We start from the raw sequence: 23,592 nt of genomic DNA on the forward strand, positions 1-23,592 counted from the left end.
GTGAAACCCCTGATAAGTTTTCCTGCTAATCTATCTCCTAAGTGTCATGTATGCTTATGTGATCATAAATACAGTCGACACGAACTGATCGGTTCGATGTAAGACAGCTGTGTTTATAACTTCAACAACATCCCAGCGGAGATTGTAAGGACACCAGGCACTCATTCTGCAGACTGCTGAGGTACAGAGAACACTCTGTAACATCAACACACGGAAAGCAGCGGGCCCAGATGGTGTACCGGGACGGGTTCTCAGAGACTGTGCTGCGGAGCTGGCTGAGGTTTTCACGGACATTTTTAACATCTCCCTGTCTCATTGCTCTGTCCCCACTTGCCTCAAAACATCCACAATAGTGCCAGTACCCAAACAGACTGCAGTAACAGGCCTTAATGACTATAGGCCTGTGGCTCTAACACCCATAATTATGAAGTGCCTGGAGAGACTAGTGCTAAAACACATCAAGGCTGCTCTCCCACCCACTCTGGACCCTCACCAGTACGCTTACAGAACCAACAGGTTGACCAACGACGCTATCTCCATCGCCTTCCACACTTTACTGCTCCACCTGGACAAACCAGGAACATAGGCAGGGTTGCTGTTTGTGGATTACAGTTCTGCCTTTAATACCATCCTCCCAAGCAGACTGTTTGACAAGATGTCCGACCTAGGCCTCCACCACAACATCTGCCTATGGATACAGGACTTTTTACAGTCAGTCAGGATGGGCCCCCACCACTCCTCCTCCCTGTCTCTGAGTAGAGGAGCCCCACGGGGCTGTGTCCTCAGCCCCTTCCTGTACTCACTGTACACCCATGACTGCACGCCCACCCACAGTACCAATGTCATCATTAAATTTGCATATGACACAACAGTGATGGGCCTGATCAGTGGTGGAAAGGAAGGAGGGAGGAGGTCCACAGGCTGGCAGAGTGGTGTACAGTAAACAACTTGTCCCTGAACACCAGGAAGACAAAGGAGATGATCATTGACTTCAGGAGGAAAATGAATGACCATCAGCCACCGGAGATATACGGGGAAGGTGTGGAGAGGGTGCCAACATTTAAGTTTCTGGGCATGCACATTTCAGAGGACCTCACTTGGGGAAAAAAACACAAACTGCCTGGTTAAAAAGGCACAGCAGCAGGTTGTACTGCCTGAGGGTTCTCAGGAAAACATAGGGCTTGTGCAATAATTTGAGTGGAATATAATTTATTCTTTGGCATTTGTTGTTTTTGTATCTTTTGCACTTTTATGGTTTTGTTTCACTTTTTTGTGCTTTGAATTCCGTTGTATTTATTTACAGTGACAATAAAAGGAATCTAATCTAATCTAATTTTTCAAGGGATAAATCAGGTCATTAACATTTTTGACACTACACTGATTGCAAAAATTAATTTCAGGTGCAATTTAATTCGTTTTCACAAACAGATTCTGTTTCCTGAGTTTGGCACGAACATTTAGTCTTAAATATTACAGTAAAATGTATTTCGTTAACTTTCATGGGACGGATGTGTCATGTCTCGTCGTGTGTGTTAATTTGTCACTTGTGTCTAGTCTTGTCTCCCACTTCCTGTTTTATGTTGAAACCCTAAACTCTCCTCTCGTTTCCTGCCCCCACTTCCTGCCCTTGTGTGTTTCCTGCCTTGGTGATTGTCTGCCCCGCCCTGATTGTTTCCACCTGTTCCCCATTACCTTGTGTATAAATAGTCTGCGTCTCCCTTTGTCTTGTGCCAGATTGTCTTGTCTTGTCTGAGTGTCAATGGTCTATTGTGTTCTAAACCAAGCCATAGTTTTCCATGCCTTGTTAGTAGTAAGTATCTTGTTGAATTAAAAGTTTGTTCATCTGTCTCTGAGTGTCTTGCGTTGTGCATTTGGGTCCACCTTGTCTCTGAGCCCTGAGCGTAACAAGATGTTGTGTAAAAAGATACAAGAATAACGTAAGGTAAGTGAAGGTAAGTAGGTACGATAAGTAACATTTACTTGAATTATTTTAACTGATTTGTTTGAACTGAATTTAATGAATTTCTTTAAATTTTTTTTAATTGATTTTGTTAAATTACTAGACTGTTTAAATTTCTTTGAATTATTTAAGTTGAATTCCTTTGAATCAAATTGCTTTAAAATGCAATGATTTAAATGGATTTTCACTTGAACAGAATTGAATTGACCTGAATTAGACTGAAGTGAATGTGATTAGTGGACTGAGCTCTGGTGAGAACTGTGTCCTTGTTGCTGCACCATGACTCAGGCATATCTGTCAACGCCCACCCAAGACAGGTCAGCAGCAACAAGGTCACACAGATGCCATGAACAGTGGAGGAAAGAGAAGGGAAAAGAAGAGGTCAAACAGCAGAAGATGAAGAGCAAAAAGAAGAGGAGACATGAGTTATTAAAAAGAGGAAACACTAAGAGGAGAACTATGACCTGGATGACTGAGAATCTTCAGACACGAAGAGGAGAGATGACAAAAAACTACAGAGGAGAGGAAACAGAGGAAATTTGGAGAGGAGGAGGGAGGGCAAAACAACATGCGATCCCTTATGTAGACAAAAGTAAGTATCAATTTATTCCCTTTTATTATCACAATTCATGTTGTCATGGATAAATAATGTGTTTTCTAACTATGTACACTGGTCTTCCAGTTGGCTTTCAGAGGAGAGGAGGTCAAAACAACATGGGGACCCTTTCGTAGAAAAAAGTATCAATTTATTCCTTGTTCTTGTCACAATTTCCACAAGAATAATATGAATGAGTAAAAGTTAATAAATAATCTCGTCTGTCACTATTTATACACTTGTTTTCAAAGTGACTTTCAAAGAGGAGAGAAGAATAAAACCAGGAGACTCTTCAGATTCAAAGAAGACAAAGTGTGACGACGGTAATGTAAATAACTGCACTTTTTTGTTGCACATATTGAACCTTCTTTGTTGTTTACCTTGATTTGTTGTTTTGAGAAGATGTGCAGTTGACAACAGGTTCATTGCATCCAATAACACTTTGATTCAGTGACCTGAGCCCTCACAAGTGAAGAGACAAAATATTTATTGGCAAACACATGCACTTGTGTTTGTTCTTTTGCACAGGTTGCACTTTATTGTTGTTTTGAAAGGATGTGCAGTAGAAAACAGGTTAATTGTTAATAGGTGGTTGCCTACAATCTGAATTGTTGATTTATACTATACTACCATACCATTACCAGACTTACTGGCAGTTTGTATTGAATAGGCCAAAATGTAGTATGTATGCAGTTTACTGTATACAGCCTGTGGCTGTACTGAACGTACGATGTCTAAGTTACACTGGAATTCGTCATTTCTTAATCTGCCAGATTTCACATAACTGGAGTGACAATTCTGATGGAAGTTTATGGAGCTTCAGAGCTCAGACTTCTGCCCTGTAGTTTGGATAATTGAAAAGTCAAAAGTTCATTAATATATTGATATAAAAACATGCTGATTTGTTTTTCTGCATGAATGTTTTAAAAAGGACCTTTTCATATAAGCTATTACACATTACCTGACTATCAGATCTGAGTGTCAACCCCACCCCCACTGACACGCTTAAACAATACATGCTAGTGACGGGACGACCTTGCGGGTAATGGACAGAGACAAACTAGCTGCAGTTGCTGATGAGACTACACTTGTGCTGGTGCCAGCAGCTGCTTAGCCTAGCTTAGCACAAAGACTGGAAACAGGGGGAAACAGCTAGCCTGGCTCTATCTAAAGGTGCAGTGACTTCCTGTAGGCCCCACTGGTTTCTTAGAATGTTGATAGTAATGATACTGGGTCTGATTTACAGGGTCTTTTCATTTTGTCTGACTGGTCAGCTGTTCCTTAGATGATATCTGCCGCTGAATGGTGTTAAACTACCAGCAGTACAGTAGTAAAATTCTGTATCACATTTTGCGTGGATTCAGCAGCCTGTTCTGTTTCCTTAAACAAACTAGCTGCAGTTTGTCTCTTCTGCTGCTAAAAAACCAAGATTGCGAAGGCCATGAAAACAATGGCGACGCCTGTAAAGCGGGACTCAAGGCTTCAAAGTGCTGGTCCACAAACCAGGAGGCGCTTCAGATTAAAAAAAGACAGAAAAAGTTTGAGAAGCACTGCCTTAGATAATAGGAGTGTTCCACCCTCAGTCAGGCTTTCAGCAGTGCCTCCAGAACCGGCCCCCGGCTCCACACTGCCAGCACCCTGAATCTGGTTCCTGCGAGTCAGCCAAATGGCCAACTTAGCAGAACCAGATAAAAAAAGTGTGCACAGTCTTTTTCTTTGTACAGTATTTTGGACCAAAAATGAACAGACCATAGGAAACGACCACACCAAGATCCTGAAACCACCTTTTTAAAAGCTCAAAGTGCAGACAACCGAGGACACTGAACAAATGAATGCACCAAGCTCTCAATTTGGGAGCAGAAAACACTCCTCCCCCACCTCTGGATCCAAGTGTGCTCTGTATCTGTTTGTGGCTATTGCCCCATGTACAACTCTCCATTGAAGGTCTGCTGTCCACTTTTCAACGGGCAGCTTGTACAGGGACCGCCAGCTGTCTTTCAGGGAAACGGCTGGACCAAATAACTCAGTCCACCTCGACTGGTGGTAGGGCAAAACATGTGAACCCTTATATAGAAAAAAGTGAGTATTCATTTATTCCATGTTGTTGTCATGGTTAAATAACCTGTTTTATAACTATATACACTTTCGGAGAGCGAATGATACAAATTAATCTGCTCACATTTATTCTATGATGTGTAACTGGTGTTGTTCGTCTGATTTTTGCGCCAAAAGGGATGAGACATGAAGAGATGAGAAAAGGAGAAAATTAAATGAAGATTTAATGTAAAAGGTGAACGTTTTGATGTAAATGTCAGAACTATATAGAGTATAAAATACATGGCGGCGCCTGCAATACATGTATGTTTTAAGTACAAGTAATGCTAATAGTAAGACCTTATATACAGAATAAACAGCTGGAGGTAATACAGTGTGTATATAAGTGCAGATCTGATATGTGCCAATACCCTGACACCCTCAAAGCTCTATGCATTCATGCATTTCTGTTATCTTTATTACCTTTTATCATTTTTATAGTTTCTATCATTGGATTATCTTTTCTTATTGTAGGACAGCTTTGCCATTAGAGGAGGATCTATTAGTGGTGGCTGACACCTGTCAGGGTCATGTGTGTGTTTCTGAAACATGTCCTGTGTGATAAGGGCCCTGTGGACATGTATATAATTAGCTCATTTAAAAACTGGTCAACAAACAAACAGTACTGTTGCTCCACTAAAGGTTAAAAAGAGGTCGACTGACAGAATCTCCCCATAGTTAAACAATAATAATGAGAAGATGAAGAGAACCTGTCAGGCATCTCAAAGAAAATGGAGGAAAACAAGGCTCAGAGTTCAATTTCATTTATATAAAGAAGCCATGACAACAAATTGGTACGTCTGATAAGGAAAAAATATTGATAAATAAAAAATATTATCTATCAGTAGTATAAAGTAAAGGTGAACTTAATATGCCTCTAGACGACTGCAACTCATCACATTATCTCACTTCAGTAAGGAGACACAGAAATAATGGCTCAGTTTTATGGGCAATATTGTTATGAATGCAGTAAATACAGTTCATTAATTTGACACAGGTGATAATGGAGTTGATCACCTGGTGTGACCCTCATTTTACCACTGGGAGGCAGCACACCGCCTCTTTTTAACGGGCCGAGCAGCTTTTTAACTCCTGAACAGTAAAGTTCAATGTAAACTGCTGTCAGGCAGAGATGCGTCAAGTCAGCAGGAAACCACAACCACTCAGAGACTGGGCGGCATTCACCTCAGAAATAAAAGCACGAGTTGTTCAGGAGGATATAGTGTATATCTGTTCAAAATGAGCAAAAATCTGTGAAGCTGATTAAATTCAATACTTCACTGACCTGAAACACAAACATTTTCTAAATAAGGCAATAAATTCCTTAATATTAATATCAAGTATTTGAGATCACTCCGCAATAATTCACTCCACCTAGTGCTCTTAACATATCAAAACATCCAAAGACACCTCTCCAGTACCCACTGATAGTGTCTATGACACTCAGTAAGGCTGAGGGCCGACCAGGCAAAGTGGGCCACCTCTCTGGCGTTCAGACGCCCAGGGAGCTCTGGGCTGACTGTGCATCAACTGATTTGTGCTATTTTCATTGAAATTTTGCTTGGGAACATCAGAACCACCAGATAACAATATCAAATGGCATGATAAAAATAAACATATTGAATAGAAAGTGGGAGGACATTGGAGAGCTGAGGGGCCCAGCAGCTGATTTTTGCCCTCAGCAAACCAGATGAGACCTGACCACCGTCCTGATGTTGACACCAAATACCAAATGCTTGGTTAGTTCACCTGATTTTGCCTCAAAAGACAAAAGAAAACCTTCCCCACCATTTATTTGTTTTTTATTGGCCATAAAGTTGTCAAACTTGGATATACTGAGAAGGGAAAAACTGGAATCATCACAGTGTTTATGCTTTTGATTGTAAAAGAAAAAATAGTAGAAAAAACGGGGCTGAAACACGACCTCAGTGTCCCAATAATATCAATAGAATAATAGCAGTAGACACCTTGTGTGTAAGTGTGCGTGTGGAACAACGCTCGTAGGCAGGAGTCTTATTTTGAAATGTAACCGGATGTGGTGTGTTTGATTCTGTTACCGTGGACGCCGGTCCAGCACCAGGCTGTCAGTCGCAGTCTTGTAGTCTCCACTCTGCTCGCACCATCCCGCCGGGCAGCTATGTGACAGTGTGGCTGCTGCTCTGTCCCCCCTCCCCCGCGTCTCGGTCTCCTCCGTCCGCTCAGGATGGACCAGAGGAGAGCTGAATCGGACTGCTGCACCAACCCGGTCTCGCTGTACGGGGAATTCACGGTCACCGGTAACCGAAAAGTCAGGTGCGCGGTGAGCTTGACTGAGAGGGACCTCATCGTCCAGAGGCTCACTTCGACACCTGTCGGGCGGAACAAGGTGGTGCTCAGTCTGAGGGACTGCGTCGGCTGCCGGGCTTACCGGGAGGATGACAGCGCGGACCCGGCAGCGTACCTGTCCACATACTTCTACCCGCTGAAGCGGCGCTGGGTGAGTTCCGGGGTCTCGCGGCAGAGAGTGGAGCAGTGCTTCCGCCTCGCAGCGCTCCAGGAGCCGCGCGCTAACCTGGAGGAGGCGGAGAAGTGGGCTCGCGCTGTCCGGGAGCGCTCTGCCCGGCAACAGTATCCAAGAGACGGTGAGTGTCCCTTAATAACCAGAGGGAAAAGTTTACACTAGTTACGTTCAGTTTTATACGGTATGATGTGTTTCTTTAGGCGAAAATAGTTATCAAGACAGTCAACTAATGAGTGGAGGTCATTAATGCAGGGGGGAAATGAGACGTGGTGCCCTCTCAACCCCCTGTTTCTCCCACTGCGTTGTATTGATTAGTAAGTGAATGAACCATAAATCACAATATACACTGAAAATCATAAAGGCTACTGGATCCTAACTTCTACAACACGGGGCATCAGTTTAGATATGCCTCTGTCTTAAAGCCTCTATCACTACAGTGCACTGTGTATATTAATTAGCAACGCTTATAAGCTCTGTTGTAACTAATGATTTTTTATTTCATTGTTGATTATTTTTGTAGAGTAATCAACCACACGTTTAATATGTCAAAAAAACTGAAACGTTGTCAGTTTTCTATCACATCTGACAAAGAAAAGCAGCAAATCAGACGATGGAACTTGATAATGCTTGAAAAATGATTAAACATTCATCAAAATAGTGAGGATGGATAGGATTATCTGACGATCGATTGATAGGTTAATTGCTTGAGCCCTGCTGTTTCATTAGTCACTTCAGAGAAATGATCTGGCAGGCTTGTGATAAAATAACTGATTAAGTTGCAAGATTTTGGAAAGAAACGTCACAAATACTGCAGCCATACCATCTACACCTATTCCTATACCTGTACTACACTTTGCTATAGGTCTGTTATCTGTTTACATCTGCTTTTAATGGTTAAACCCAACCCGACTGGTTTATTCTCATTAGTTTTTCATCAGGTCAGTTTTCACCTCTGTTTAGTTAGCTGATAGTCGTAGGCCTATCTGTTCATTTTCTGTACACAACAGGTTTCTTGTCACTTAATCAGCTCCACCTTGGCCTATTGTTCTGATACCTCTGACCTCTTCCTTAAATTCATAAAACAAACGGACTGGTCAGATACAGTCTCACATTAACTCCCGAATTCAAACACACCCTTTTAATGTAAAACACCCCTGAAAAACACGAGGCAACATCACCGATATTGAGTTCAGAGGTATATCCTGTATAGAACCAGATCTTCGTCTCTTATCTGTCCCAGGATATTTCATTACCTTTAACCTACTCCATATATGAATAAAACAATAGGACTGCTGTGTTATGGAGAGTCACATTTCAGTATCTCCTGTCTGCAAACAAAGTATTTTAACATAAAAGACACCTGAGAAACACAACTTGATATCACTGCTATTGAGTTCATGTAATGCCAAGAGGTATAATTACTCCGGTGGGAAAACGTTCTATAATTGGAGATTTCTAAAGATAAGTTATCTCATTATTTGTCCTCCTCACCAAGCTGTCCCAGCTCTACGTAGAAAAACATAAAGTGCAGTTTTTTTGCCTCACACAAACTTTTTCCTCCACACAGCCATGGTATCACAGGCACTCTGTGACCCAGATAGCATTTCCCCATTTGCACAAATGTATTTTTAACGAGGCAAAATATGCTGCAAGTCTATACTGCCTGTCATTGTCAGAGGGGAGGGGAACCGACTTTAAGCAGTTCCCTTCAATTCAATTCAACTGGCTTCACTGGCATGACAGTTTTGAAAACAATGTTGCTAAATCACCAAAAAAAGGAAAAAATATTAAATATACTGCAACTCAAGATGGTATTGTGTTCTTGTAAACATAATGTGATGCCTCTGCCTGGAGCTTAACCTGAGACAGTGACTTAACAAGTTTTCTACCGTGGGACAGAGAACCTCACACAAAGGTCTCCATGGCTGCTCTGTAGTCGTGTAACGCAGCTCTGCCTCCACCCAGCTTATCCCTAAAAACACTTTTGCTTTGAAACACCTGGAGCCATTGTCACGCACACAGTTTTATTTCCTGATTGTAAGAATTTAATTAAATCCTAACAGGCTCAGTTTTATTTAGACATGCATTTATGCAAAACTTCACGGAAACATAAAGGTACCAGTGTACTTGATTAGAACTGCCTGTCAGATGATCAGGTGGCTTAGTTTCTGTAACTTTCTGAAACTGGACAGAAAATGTGTGCCGTTATTCTCATATTGAAAACGATTATTGATGGTTTTAGACACTCAAATGTGAAGATGTCCTGCTATGTTGTTATGTTATGTTGTTTGGCAAACAATCAAATTGAAGATATCACCTTAGGCTCTGAAAACATCATGTACATTTTACACTCATCAGTTGCAGCCCTACTGTAAACCTGCACGGGCCATATTTTAAGAAGAAGTCATTGACCAAGAGTTTTGTTTTTATATATTGCAAAACCATAAGTGAAAGAATATTAGCTGTGTGTATTCCTACTTCAGGGCTACCTGCCGAAGTTTTCTGAGTATTTCTGTGGTCAGTAGCTTTCATTTGAACCCTCACAAGGCTGCAGGGGTCTTTGTTATCTCTGGAATGTGATGAGAGGATTGCGGCCTAAAAAGGAGTCTACAGGAAGTTACGTATTATGCCAGAGGCCTTGTGAACCTTACTGAATCATGTTCAGGAGCTCTGCATCCAAACCATTAGTCTAAATGAGGTCAGTGCCGCCTGTCTGACCTCTCCATCAATACTGGCGCATGTGTCACTGGCTTGACTTCCGGTGTGCTCACAGAATTATTCAGAAAGCATTTCCTCGTCTGTCTCTAAACGCTTCCAAAGAGAGAATTATAACAATCTTTGATTTAGGTGTCAAATGTACCATAGTGTCTGTGTTTTACTGTAAATGTTTGTTGTCCAGGACACCAGCTCTCTTCTTGTCATTTTTCCATCAGTATTAGGCCATCTGGCTTCAATGTTCAAACAGAACAGGTGCTGGGTGTGTTTGGTCAGGTTGCCCTGCATTGCTTTCCTGCTCTAATTTGTGACTCCACTCTCATGTTCATGGCGTCAATACTAGTTTGCATGATAATAATCAAGTCTGTTAAGTTGGCCCTGGGGCTCACTGCTGGGCCTCCTTTGGCCAGTTATTGTGCAGTGTACCTTTACTGTGTTAGAGAGCAGGTCACAGACCACAGGCGAACGATGCCAGAGCAAAAGCACGGAAAACTTTTTTTTACTTTAACCAGTGTTAATATGGTTTCCTAGTTTGTTTTCTTTGCCTTTCTATAATGAATTTGGCCCGCTGGATTACAGACCAATTATTTGATCTCAAGGAGAGGAAGTGCAGAATAAACTTCACATTGCAGCCAGCTAGCTGCTGGCTCTTGTCTTTGTGGTGTGTTCAAGTGCAGCTCTCAACAGAAGATTGGAGGTGACAGGAGGTGACACACACACATCAGTCTTTGTTGACGCTAGTTCTTTACATGTCAGGGGCGCTGACTTAAGTCCCTCATAAATATCATCTCTGCTCTGACAATTACTATTGACTGTTCAGATGCTTTGCCAAGTATGTCCTAAACAGTATTGATCCTATGTCGTCAATAAATGCACTCAGTTCAGTTGGAGCAGTATCGTGAGTCAGGTGGTGGCAACAGGCAGAGACGTTACTGGTATCGATTGAATCAATCACTATCGATCATTGTCAGGCCTAAGCAGCTGACAGCCACTGTCCAATGACAATGAATTACAGCCCATTAGCAACTAATGAGAATTAATACATTAGAAGTAATGAGAATTAATACATTTGGGTTAGGATATATCTGGTCAATCACACAGCTCTGTCACTGAGCAGATACAGGCGCACCAGCACTGTGGTCCAGCCTTTTTTATTTTTTAAGAAACTTTATCTGGGTCATTTTCAATGTACAGCCATCTTGATTTTACCAGATCAAGTATATCACCGTGCTGCTGTGTGGCCACTGTGACATGCTGAGTAAATCCTAATAGGTAAATTAATTCCATAGCATTATAATCATCACCTAAGGAAGACAAGGTGTCGAAGAGGAACTTTTATCATCACATTGATCATGACTCATGCTAATGCACTACAACTGAATGAGGCTGTCACTGAAAGTGTGAAACCATGGAAACGGCACCGATGGAAAGCCAGATAAGAAGCACCTTCACTCTCGGGGGGGGGGGGACCGACGGTGCTCCTTTTAGCAGCAAAATCCAGGCCTCTCTTAGCCAGTCAAGGCTATTACTAATACATTACCTCTGGCTGGGACAGAGCTGAAGCTGGGACAACTCATTTATGGGCTCTGTAACACTCAATTTCAATTTAATACTGTGATCACGTGATGCCGCTTTCTTAGCAAAGGGTGACTTTTGAGTGATTCAAGATTTCAAGAAATTCCTGCCAAATTCTGCAACGTCACCTTTATATTTTTTTATCATTTAAAAGAGTTGCAACAAGTGGTTGATTATCCAGCAACTATTTTGATAAGTGAATCATTGTTTTCTGTAATTTTTTAAAGCAAAATTGCAGCAAAATCTGATGCTTCCAGTCACTCAAATATGAGAATTTGCTGCTTTTCCTTGTTGTGCTGATCAGCAATTAATCTCAGAATTAAGAAGAAAATCGGCAGATACATCGACTGTGAAAGTAATAGTTAGTTTCAGCCTCCGTATAACGGGGCACTCAGGCTTTTGATGAGTGCTGTATGACTAAGAGTAGTGCAGCAGCTCACAGCGTCTGTGACAAGTTAATGACTTTAAATCAGTGTAAACCACTTTAGTAGTAAAGCTCCGTTACAGACATTGTAATGAAAATACAGACTTACTATAAGCTGGTTTCTCTTCTGGTGTTCGTGCTCACTATTACGTATTTTCATATGCAGTATGTTTTAGGAGAATTCATTGCTTGAGTCTTTTGTGGGTGTGTGACTGTGCGCCAAGAACAATGTGCCGGTCAGTAAATGACAAATGTGAGTTTAGTGAGGAGTTTAGTGTGATAAACCATGTGACTGATCCCATCAAGTATCACACCCTCATGATTAATCAGTCTTTAAAGGACTAGAATGATGAAACTTACAACTGAAACCACGTATTTCATAAGAGGTTGTCCGACTTGCGGCTACAGTAGTAAAGGAGAAAAGGATCTGGTTTTATCAGGTTTATACAGGTTATTGTGTAATTATATCCGAACAGTCCCGTATGTCTTTTTTTCGTGTGTGTGTGTGTGTGTGTGTGTGTGTGTGTGGGGGGGGGGGGGGGGTGGTAGCACCAGTCCTCTCCCTAAGGACTCTCCTTCATTGTTTATACGTTGTGATAGAGCTTGACGTGCTGTCGAGACCTCTGATTCAGCCTCTCTGGAGCTTTCTCCGGCTCTGGGGGCCCACAGCAGCTCTGTGTCTGTAATGACAGCGTCCTGCCCGCTCTCTTTCTCTAGCCATGAGCGCATCTAAATGACAGAGCGTATCTGTGAAAAACACACTCCAGCCTAAACCCCATCAAACTTTGATGCTGCTGCTGGTGTTGCAGAATATTTACATCACAAACTAGAGGATGACTTTCTGTACATCATACCGCCACACATAAAAACCATTCGGTGCTCACTCAGTTTGCTATTCTCAGACGTGACCTCTTAAGTCATTCTGTGATACACCGACAACAACAACAACCACTAATTGACCATCCAGCCTACAGAGCAGCTGGTTCACCTCAGAGAAAGTCTGCATTTGCCTGGTAAAAGAACATGTGGTTGTGGGTTTTTTTTATGGTGGGAAGTCCATTTCCTCCATACGCCGGCACACTGCAAATTTTATATGCATTTAGCTTTTTTTTTTTTTTTTACAGTTTGCTGTAATTTCATGTTTTGCTCTTATGTCACTGATAGTAGCAGGAAGAACATAGTGCCTGAGCTGATGCTAATTAAGAATCTAAGCTCCAGTTCCCATTAAGAGAAACCTGAAACTAAACATTAAATCAGTATAACCGACTGACTTCTGCAAAGTTTGTTTTCATGCAACAACCTAACCTCCCCTCCCTAATCTGACCCTGCAGCCTAAAATACCCAGATGGGACGCACATCGTTCCACAAAGAGGCAGGCGGCGGTTACATCCTCTCTCTGCTTTCTGCTTTCCTGACCTTTCTCTCTGTCTCACAACACACACATCTCTTTGCTGTAACAATGCAGGGGATACACTGCAGCTAAGAGGTTGACAGACAAGGCAGGATGATTTTAATAAGAACCTCAATGTCGTAAACTCGCTGCCTTTCCTAATATAGGTCTACAGCAAGCTAACCACCGCCACCTCCTCCTCCTCCTCCTCCTCCTCCCTCCACACCCTTTGTGGTTCTGGCTCAGCAGAAAATCCGCTGTGTGCTTGAGCAGCTTCCACTCTTTGATTTACAGACAACATTATGGACGAGAATTATCGCCTCACTGCACCTAAATGTTACTGCAGTTTGGTCCAGTGAGGAAAGATAAAGTTACTTTAAAGGTGATTCAGCAAAAAGGGTAGTCCCACCACTAAACATCAAAATACAGGAATAGAAAATTATATCGCTCTTTAAGGTGATTGACAGGCCTTTATTTAAAGGTTTTAATGTTTTCTGATGCATGGGATTTTCAGATCAGTTAAGTTTGTAAAACACACCAGTAACTAACATTGTGACAATGTTGTCTGTTTCACTGGTCTCTCCTGACTATTACCAACAGCACTAATATTCAGTAATTTTATTATTAATCTGTTACAGGTAAAAGTCCTGTATTCAAATCTTATTCAGGTAAAAGTGCAGAGGTATTATCAGTAAGTAAGCATACTTAGTACACAGAGGTTATTATTATTCAATTATCATACTTTATATTTTGTTTGGCAGTTTAATCTATAACAATGAGTCATATTTGTATAGTGATCATCAACGTAAAATCTTGTTCTGTATAGTGCCTGCAGCTAAAGTCAGGTAAATGTAGCTGTGTGAAAAGTACAATATTTCTCTCTGAAATGTTGTTGAGTAAAAGTGATGCAGTGGAGTAAATGTAATTATTACTGTAGTTAGGTTCCACTACCACAGGTCCACAGTAACTTCGGTTCAGATCCAAACCTTGAAGCTCCAAATAAAACATCTTACTATGAATGATGTGACATCTGAGTGTAAGGGCTGAACCTCTAATCATGACGGATACGTCCCAGACATTGTGCTCTTTCTCTAAATTGCTATCATGAGGTTACTGTTGGTATGTAGTCTGCTACAGTAGCGCTATCAGATGACAAACTCATATCTCCAAAAAGGATGTTTTCTGGAACTCCGCACGGCTGGCTGGTTTCAGATGGTCCCACTAGGATACACAAAATCATCATTTCAACAGTTTACACATTTGTCATTGCAGCTGGAGCTTAGTTCTCAGCTTTAGGTGTGTTGTTTTTGTGATTATTCATTTCTTTTTATTTTGTTTCTTCAACATCTATCACTCAGCTGGCCTGGGACAAACATGTAGTGGCATTTAGACATGTCTGTCATATTACAGGTGACAGGGAGGGTATAAGTACCAGGTCAAAATGTATTATTAATTGATAATTAATCTCCGAATGGGTGCTGGTCAAGGCTTAGAGCCCACATCACCACTGAGCAGCAAATAGCAACGTCCATTGCAAATGGAGTGCACAAAATACAATTCATGACCATGTTTTGATTAAAGGTTCCATATTATGCTCATTTTCAAGTACATGCTTGTATTTGGAGGTCCTACTAGAACGGGTTTACACAGTTTAATGGTCAATGACATGGCTGGTGCAGCTGCTTTCAGCCTTTTTCTGCACTCTGTTTTAGAAGAACAAAAACATTTTCGTGCTTTCCTCTTGCCTTCGACATCTTCATGTTACCAGGAGTTAGTAACATTCAGCAGGTTTTCAGTGGGTTAGGATTATATGTTCATATGTTGCTCCGGAGAACACTCTAACATGAGTCTCCAGCGGTGTAGCCTACTGGCCCTCTGGCACACAAATCCCAGTGGGGCTCAACATATATATGTGTATGTGTGTGTGTGTGTGTATATATATATATATATATATATATATATATATATGTGTGTGTGTGTGTGTGTGTATATATGTATATATATGTGTGTGTGTGTGTGTATATATGTGTGTGTGTATATATATATGTATATATGTGTGTGTGTGTGTGTATATATATATATATATATATATATATATATGTGTGTGTGTGTGTATATATATATATGTGTATATATATGTGTGTGTGTGTATATATATATATATATATATATATATAAACCTATAGTCAGTGCTGGAAAAAAAGTTCAAATCGAAAATTGAATTTAATAGTGAACTTAAAATTGAAAGTCAAATAGAATTGTGAAACCCTTAATGAAAGCAATGTATAGCTCCCTTCCAGTTCCGTTATTTGTAATAGTGTTACAAATGGTTTTTATTTAAGTGTGGGCTTATTGCCAGTGATGGTGACTCGGCATTTATGTTGCCAGCTGATTGTTTACACTTATTCATACAAACAGATAGATATTGTAGCTGTTATAAATTCTCGAGGATAACGTGACCGGTTTTTCTGACTTGGCTGCTTGTTATTATGGTCTGAAAAATTTGACATGCACACAAATGAAATGCGCTTTTAAACACAAAGCACGACACACCCTGATGTCTCTCCGCTCCCTTTAAATCCCAAATGACATCAGGACATCTGGACAGAGTGGAACTGGTCCCATCTGACTTACAAAATCACACGGGCTAAGTGGTGTGGTAGTCAAAGCTAAAAGTGATGAAATCCTGGCAGTTTTCAAGATTCATCCTTTGTTCCTTAATCAGAGACAATTAATGCTTCGTCATGGTTCACTGCTGATGGGGAGCTGATTTTAGGGAAGCTGAGTGAGACACCAGTAAGACTGACGTATGCACTGGTCATAACAATGAGTCAGCGTGCACGAGTCGTCAAATAGAGAGTGGCCATGCAAGGACAACATGCTGAGTAATGTCTGCCTTCTACCCTCGTCTCATTTCATGTAAAATCTCTGGACATCAGCAAAGACAAATGCTGCAGAAATACAATGCCTTTTTATATCAATGAAAAGTGGAAATGCACACAAATAAATAAGTAAACATGCCCTCTCTTCCAGGAAATTGGAAGATGTACATTTGAAGTCAAACCTTCATTTCTGGGCCCGGTTAATAGAAGCTGACATCCATCCTGCTGAATGTGCTAAGAATGAGCTAAGAAAGCTGTCTGTTCTCAGACTCTATATGCACCCAGATAGCTATTATAGGGAACCTTGCTGGAAAATGTGTTTTTTCCGGCTCCTGGGTTTTTCCCTTTCATTTAGGCTGTCATTTCCTACGGCGAATACCTCAGTAGTGATTATTCCATTAAGAAACGGGACAGTTCCCATGCTTTTGGTTTGAAGGGAGCAGATGAGTCGTCTGTAATCTCACATCAAGTGAATGTAGTTGAGATGCAGAGCGGAGCTTTGTTGCTGCAGTTGTTTTTCATCTTTTTCATCCCAGCTGCTGTTTATGAGGACGATGATTCAGTTGCTTTTTAATCTACGGTAGTGTCACCCACATAGTGACTTCATCCAAGGCAGTGCTTTTTCAGGTAATTATGCCTGTCAGAGCACTGTCATCATTGTTTGTCACAAACTGATAACATAACAGACTAAATTAAAAGTGTCTTTGACCTTGTATGTTCATCACTAGCAACATATATCATCACTTCAATCTGGACTACTCCCAACACTGTACGAACGCACCAAACATGTTATCTGCTGAATCCTCAATGAAGAGGAGTAACTTACATTTTCATTAAAAAGCCACTGCAGTATGGTGGATAATGACTGTTAAGGTTGTATAATATATTCTCTATGTGTTTCTGTGGACTGTAATGTGCCGTATTAGGTGCATGTCAAATTTTGGCTCTGTGCCATGATGTCGCTGCAGCCGAGTTAATGACAGAGGAGGAAACCCAGAGCGTGGACAGACGGAGACGAGTAGATAGATAGTGCCCTCTGGAATGTTTTGAGACGGGGAGGGGTGGCACACAGGAAGTGGCATGGGGTTGGATTTAGCCAACAAGGCCTGCGTGGGTGTGGGGCACACAGACAGCAAGGTCAGGGCCCTCAGAGCCAGCTGTCATGGCAGCTGATTCATGAGGGCACTTGTGTGGCTTTGCCTCAGGAGTCCAGTCGTTATGATTTGGAGATGACTCCACAGAAATATTCATCCTGCAGAGAAAGTCTAAATCTGTCAAGACGATAACCGAAATATAAATTTGGTACATCGGAGTTGAAACGTATGCATGGCATATTCTGCATATCTGATTCCCACCCTTGCTATGTTTTAATTTAACTGCAGTTATTTTTAAAATTATTTCTGGAAACACTTTTTCCACTTTGATATATAGGACTGGACTGGCAATGAATAAAAAGATACCATCATCGTCGTTCACTTGTAGTCCCATAACTAGCAGCGTGTCAGTCATCAAACCTTTAATAAGTCTGTGACCAAAATGTTTAGAAAGTGAGTATAAATGAGCATATTTCATTTTTTACAGTACAGTCGTGGCCAAAAGTTTTGAGAATGACACAAATATTAATTTTCACAAAGTCTGCTGCTTCAGTTTTTATAATGGCAATTTGCATATACTCCATGTTATGAGGAGTGTCCCTCTTTGCCTTGAAAATGAACTTTATCCCCAAAAGAACATTTCCACTGCATTTCAGCCCTGCCACAAAAGGACCAGCTAACATCATTTCAATGATTCCTGCGTTAACACAGGTGTGGGTGTTGATGAGGACAAGGATGGAGATCAATCTGTCATGATTGAGTTAGAATAACAGACTGGACACTTTAAAAGGAGGATGGTGCTTGACATCATTGTTCCTCTTCTGTTAACCATGGTTACCTGCAAGGAAACACGTGCAGTCATCATTGCATTGCACAAAAAGGGTCTAACAGGGAAGTTTATAGCAGCTAGTAAGATTGCACCTCAGTCAACCATCTATCGGATTATCAAGAACTTCAAGGAGAGAGGTTCAATTGTTGCCAAACAGGCTCCAGGGCACCCAAGAAAGTGTTCGGAGAAGACGAGGTGAGTGCTACCATCAGTCCTGTCTCATGCCAACAGTAAAGCATCCTGAGACCATTCATGTGTGGGGTTGCTTCTCAGTCAAGGGAATGGGCTCTCTCACAATCTTGCCTAAAAACACAGCCATGAATAAAGAATGGTACCAGAACGTCCTCCGAGAGCAACTTCTCCCAACCATCCAAGAGCAGTTTGGTGATGAACAATACCTTTCCCAGCATGGTGATAAAGATTTTGGGTCCATGGCCGGGAAACTCCCCAGATCTTAATCCCATTGAGAACTTGTGGTCAATCCTCAAGAGGCGGGTGGACAAACAAAAACCCACAAACTCCAAGCATTGATTATGCAAGAATGGACTGCCATCAGTCAGGATTTGGTCCAGAAGTTGATTGACAGCATGCCAGGGAGAATTGCAGAGGTCTTGAAAAAGAAGGGTCAACACTGCAAATATTGACTTGTTGCATGAACTCAGTGTAATTGTCAATAAAAGCTTTTGGTACTTATGAAATGCTTGTAATTATATTTCAGTATACCATAGAAACATCTGACAGAAACACCTAAAAACCCTGAAGCAGCAGACTTTGTGAAAATTAATATTTGTGTCGTTCTCAAAACTTTTGGCCACGACTGTACAGTACCGTGAGACAAGCCACACCACACATGGTCATGCTTGTGTTTTTATTGGACTGTCTTTTACAACTCTCCCAGTGCATGCTGGGATAGAGCCAAGACCCTGCATCACCCCAAACAGGAATATGCAGTCATAGAGAATGGATGAATGAATGCCTTAATTAATTGAGTAAAAATGTATTTACAGAAAATGTGTTTAATATCTGAATTCTCTTCTTTGATAAGGTGAATTAACATAGAAAATATTTTTTATCTTTTATCTTTATTCTATCTATCTATCTATCTATGCACATGCATACACACAGTTGAATCTACACTATCCTATCTACATGGGATTTACTGTGGAGCTGTTGTAACAGACTGCATTAGTTGTAGCAGGGTGGAGCTTGATGCGTTAATGTATGAACCATTTTCTGACATGTTTCACTGCATTCCAGTTGTATCACTGTGACTCCTAACTGGAAGTGCAGTATCCGTTAAAATAAATCCTCCCAATTAGATTTTGAACCAGTTAGAGGAGCCTATCCCTGGAGCATCTGCACTTCAGTTGTTCCCGCCCATCGTTACTCATTTATCAGCTGTCAGACTTGTTTGGATGGTTCGCCTCCCTCCACGCTCCAATGTTTTGATCTTTTAAAAAAAAAAAAATCCAGCAGACTGCAATACAAAGTGAGATCCCTCTCCAAGAGGAATATCACTGCAGTGTTTTTGCCTAACAGGCTGCTTCACTGAAATACTTTGTTTGGTGTGTGTGCTGACAAGGCGTGACATAGAAGACAGTCCTACTGGAGTGTGTCGTTTCTACAACAGAGAGGACTTTGTGTACCTACTTGAAAAATTATCCCACTGCTGCACTGTGTGAGATGTGCCTGTCGTGCTTCTGTCTCCTTTTATTTGACTTCTTTCCCAGCTGAGATGTCACAAAAACATATATTAAAGGAGAGGTGAGAAAAGGAGAGTAGACAAGAGAATTGACAAGTAGCTTCATCTTTTTCTTACAGGTATCCATAGTGTAATTATCTCTAACATTTGAGGTACCATCCCCTTATCTTCCTCATCATGTCTCTCTCAGAACTACTAGATTAACATGAGCACAATTTTATCCCCATAATCTGACTTCCATCATATCTGTTTTCCCTGTCCTGTCTCAGATACCAGATAAATATTCTTATGAAGTACTTAATTAATCCTCCTCAGACGCTGTGGGACAGAGGGCCAAAACCCAGCTTCCTCCCTTCTTTAGCCCCATGCTGTGCCATGCTGAGACCATAATCTTTAGAATGTCTGCTACTTCTGTTCTCATCCATCGTTAGATGCAAGCAGATTAGTTTTGTGTTCAGCTCCTCTCCACATATCTCCAAATATCCCAGCACTCTTCTCCACCGTAGAAATGTTCCCTGCTGCTTGTGTTACTTTACCAACCAACACATTTTTAAATGCACTTAAAAAACCTGGTTATCATTGTCTTGAACCTGATCTCTTAAACACAGTGTAAATGACAAAGCTCATGTCTGTTACTGAAATAAGGGAATAAAAAGAATCGGGTAAACAGAGTCAGACTTTAGCAGAAGAAACTTGATTTCTTGGACTTGGAAGAACTTAAGTGTGAATTTTACGTCTTCAAGACAGAGGAAGCACAGCTTCTGCAGCAGTGCAACAAGATGAAAGGAAAAATAATTACCCCTTTTTGCATGTAAATATATTTATCCAAAAGTACGCCTAAAACAAGGACTGGAAATGAATAAGTTTGAGGTGAAGGTTTCTGAAGCTGAGCAGTGAGCTATTTCACTCACTACAGACTCTGTTCATTCTCAGTGCAAACAAAACAAGACTTTGCAGGCTACAGTGTCAAATAACAGTGCCGATCCTTGATTTGGAAATATGGTTTTAAGTTGTGAAGTGACTTTATTATTGATCAGATTAGTGCAGCGTATGTAAACATGTTGTCCGGTCAACCTGGACACCTTTGTATGTGAAAAAATAAAAACTGACTCACAAACAACAGCATGAAGGATGCTGACTTCCGTGATGCGCAATAGTCATGTAGTTATTCTAAAATGTGATCCAACATAAGTTATTAGCTCGACCAGCCATTTGTACCTTCTGTTTTCGTTGCACTCAGCCATCGTTCTTCTCCTCTCCGTAGGGGTGCTGCTGAGCCAGTTGTCTCGTCCGTGCCGGATGATGCTGCTGGTGAACCCACAGAGCGGGAAAGGACAGGCGCTCTCTCTCTACAACAACCACATCCAACGAATGCTCAACGAGGCGGGAGTCCCACACACTCTGGTGATCACTGGTGAGTTGGAGGCACAAGTTCGCACCACACAGAGATATACAGCACAGCAAATTAGTTTTACGTGCAGACTCTGAGTCTAAGTCTGCTCACGGTCATTCAAGGAGAAGCACTTTTATTTGAAAAATTCATATTCTCTGCCATTTATTTTGTGTTTTACCCGCCTTTGGAAAAAGAGCCAAAAACTTCATTTGCATCTGCTCCATTTACAGTAATGGGCTGTAGGATGAACTAGAGGTTAATCAATCCATTCAGTGAGGCTGGGTTCATACAGTCCATACATGCTCAAGTGTCCTCGAGATAGATATTTAATCCATACTTGCTCCACAGGACTGAAAGAAACTGGCTTTAATAAATAAATAAAGCAGATGTTCAAAGGGAATTAGGTTTAGTTGCTTGAACAAAAATAATAAATCTTGAATTATAAAAAGATATTTTAATATGCATCCCTTCAGAGCACACACGTTATAGATCTCTTCAGTTAGCTCTTTCACGAATCCATCTCCCACCAGTGTGACAGTCAATGACTGTGGACAATCACGCTACCAAACACACACACTCACACAGTTACACACACAGCTCAGCAAAGGCCTTAATAACAACAACACCAACACTTCCCTCCATGTCCCTGCTTCTCTCTCCCTCTCCTCTAGTTTAAATCCTCTTCGTGTTGCTGTCACCATCATTAAACTGATCAAGCCGTATGTGTGCTGAGCTGTTATGTAATAAATATATGTGCACACATATGGATAAAGACACGTCCATGATAAAAAGACACATTTGTGCACAAAATCCCCTTTTGCTGTGATTCGTTTGGATATAATCTTGCGGGGCACCCATACTGATGTGTTCATAATCGTCGCCATAATCTACACTGGGTGGTAATGATCTTACAGTGCACTATTAAAAAACCCTCAGTCATCCCCCATAGGACAGGACAGATAGATGCTCTTTGCCTGATCTTTTCAATTACCCTGTAGAGTTTTTTTCATTTGGAGTTTCAGCCTCTTCCTGGGTTTGTTCATAAATCAGAGTAGTGTCAGATAAGAGGTGAAAAACCACGTCTTTTATCACAGCGCGAGGTGCGCTGACAGAGAAAAGAGGGCAGACTGAGAGAGAGAGAGAGACAGAGAGAGAGAAAACCATAGAGAGGAAAAAGCATGAGAAATCATCTCACCGTCAAACACACAGATACTGAGCTTTATGTGATTTTTGACAAGTTCATCCAGGAGAATACATAGGAATAGATTTAATCCCTGAATCTACATCTACATGAAAGACTGACTGCTGGAGGGGAAATTTAGCTACCACAATCTCTCTGACAGATAGACTTCCAAAATAAAACTTTCACTTTAATGATGCTTCAGTACAAGAATATTAAGACTTTTGGTTGAGCTCCACAGAATGAGAAACAATCCCATTTACATATTTCATTGGACTCAGATAATTATATCTGCCTCAGCTGTGTTATACCTGAAATGTGTACTGTTTTAATTAACAGTACATCTCATTATTGCGTCTGCTGTGTGAGCATGGTCAACACTCAGACGCCTACCTCTTCTTGATAAGTGTTTAGAAGTGCTAACTAATGACTTTGTTCTTCAATCCTTTACCAATGTATTTTAGATGAGTTATAAGCCAACAAGTTTTTTAAGTTGCCAGTGTTGTGAAAAACCTGTTTGGCTGGTGTTTATCTATTTTACCTCTGTAATTCTTCAGGAAAATGTCTCCAATGGATCCTATGACCACTTATGGAAAAAATGCCAATGCTATTTAATGAAAACCTATAAACATCTAGTATGGTCAATTAATGCTCATTATGAGTTATTGATAGTAGTTAATAATTGCAGGAAAACTGTGATCCTTTTGAACTTGCAAAGGGATGATTTGGCAACCCAAAAGTTACACTAATTACTTAGTAAACCATTACAAAGAATCATAACCAGATAAGACAAACTGTAGCAAGAGAACGACGGAGAGATGGTAGCTGCTGTGTAAAAGCTGATGAAAGGATGAAACATGAAAGAAGATTATAGATCGTTGGAAACACACACAAGCTCCTTTGTCTTTAATCAGGGAGTCTGCGCCAGTGTTCAGATTTCTCATGTTTGAATGACTTTACATCTGTGTTTGACCACATGCTGCTTTTTGCCTGGTGCTGCTTCATCCGTCTCAAGTAGCAGCATCATTATACTTTGCTTCAGATAAAGAGACAGCTTTGCCAACCACTCCCTAATTGCATTTGCTAAGTCTGAACAACGCAGTAAGCAATAACACATAAAACTTGATGAGCTCCAAAGAAAAGTGCATCACAAATGAGAAGTCATGTGCAGAGGCCATAGATTGACCCTTTACCCATGAGGCTGTGCCACCTGCATGAGGCCAGCCAAAAACACAGACCGTGCCCTAAACAGCAGCCAA

General features: G+C 41.1%; 1 protein-coding gene across 1 annotated transcript in view; it reads left to right on the forward strand.

The window, feature by feature from the left end:
- The first annotated feature begins 6,787 nt into the window (after positions 1–6,787).
- The window catches only part of LOC139225605 (sphingosine kinase 1-like), a 31,673-nt gene continuing 14,868 nt past the window's right edge, over positions 6,788–23,592 (forward strand). Inside the window, exons 1-2 of the mRNA XM_070856391.1 lie at positions 6,788–7,270; positions 21,025–21,174. Coding sequence (XP_070712492.1) covers positions 6,853–7,270; positions 21,025–21,174 — 568 coding nt within the window. The 5' untranslated portion in view covers positions 6,788–6,852. The remainder of the gene's footprint in view (positions 7,271–21,024; positions 21,175–23,592) is intronic.

This window comes from Pempheris klunzingeri, chromosome 3 (genome assembly GCF_042242105.1).
Source record: "Pempheris klunzingeri isolate RE-2024b chromosome 3, fPemKlu1.hap1, whole genome shotgun sequence".
Lineage (NCBI taxonomy): Eukaryota > Metazoa > Chordata > Actinopteri > Acropomatiformes > Pempheridae > Pempheris > Pempheris klunzingeri.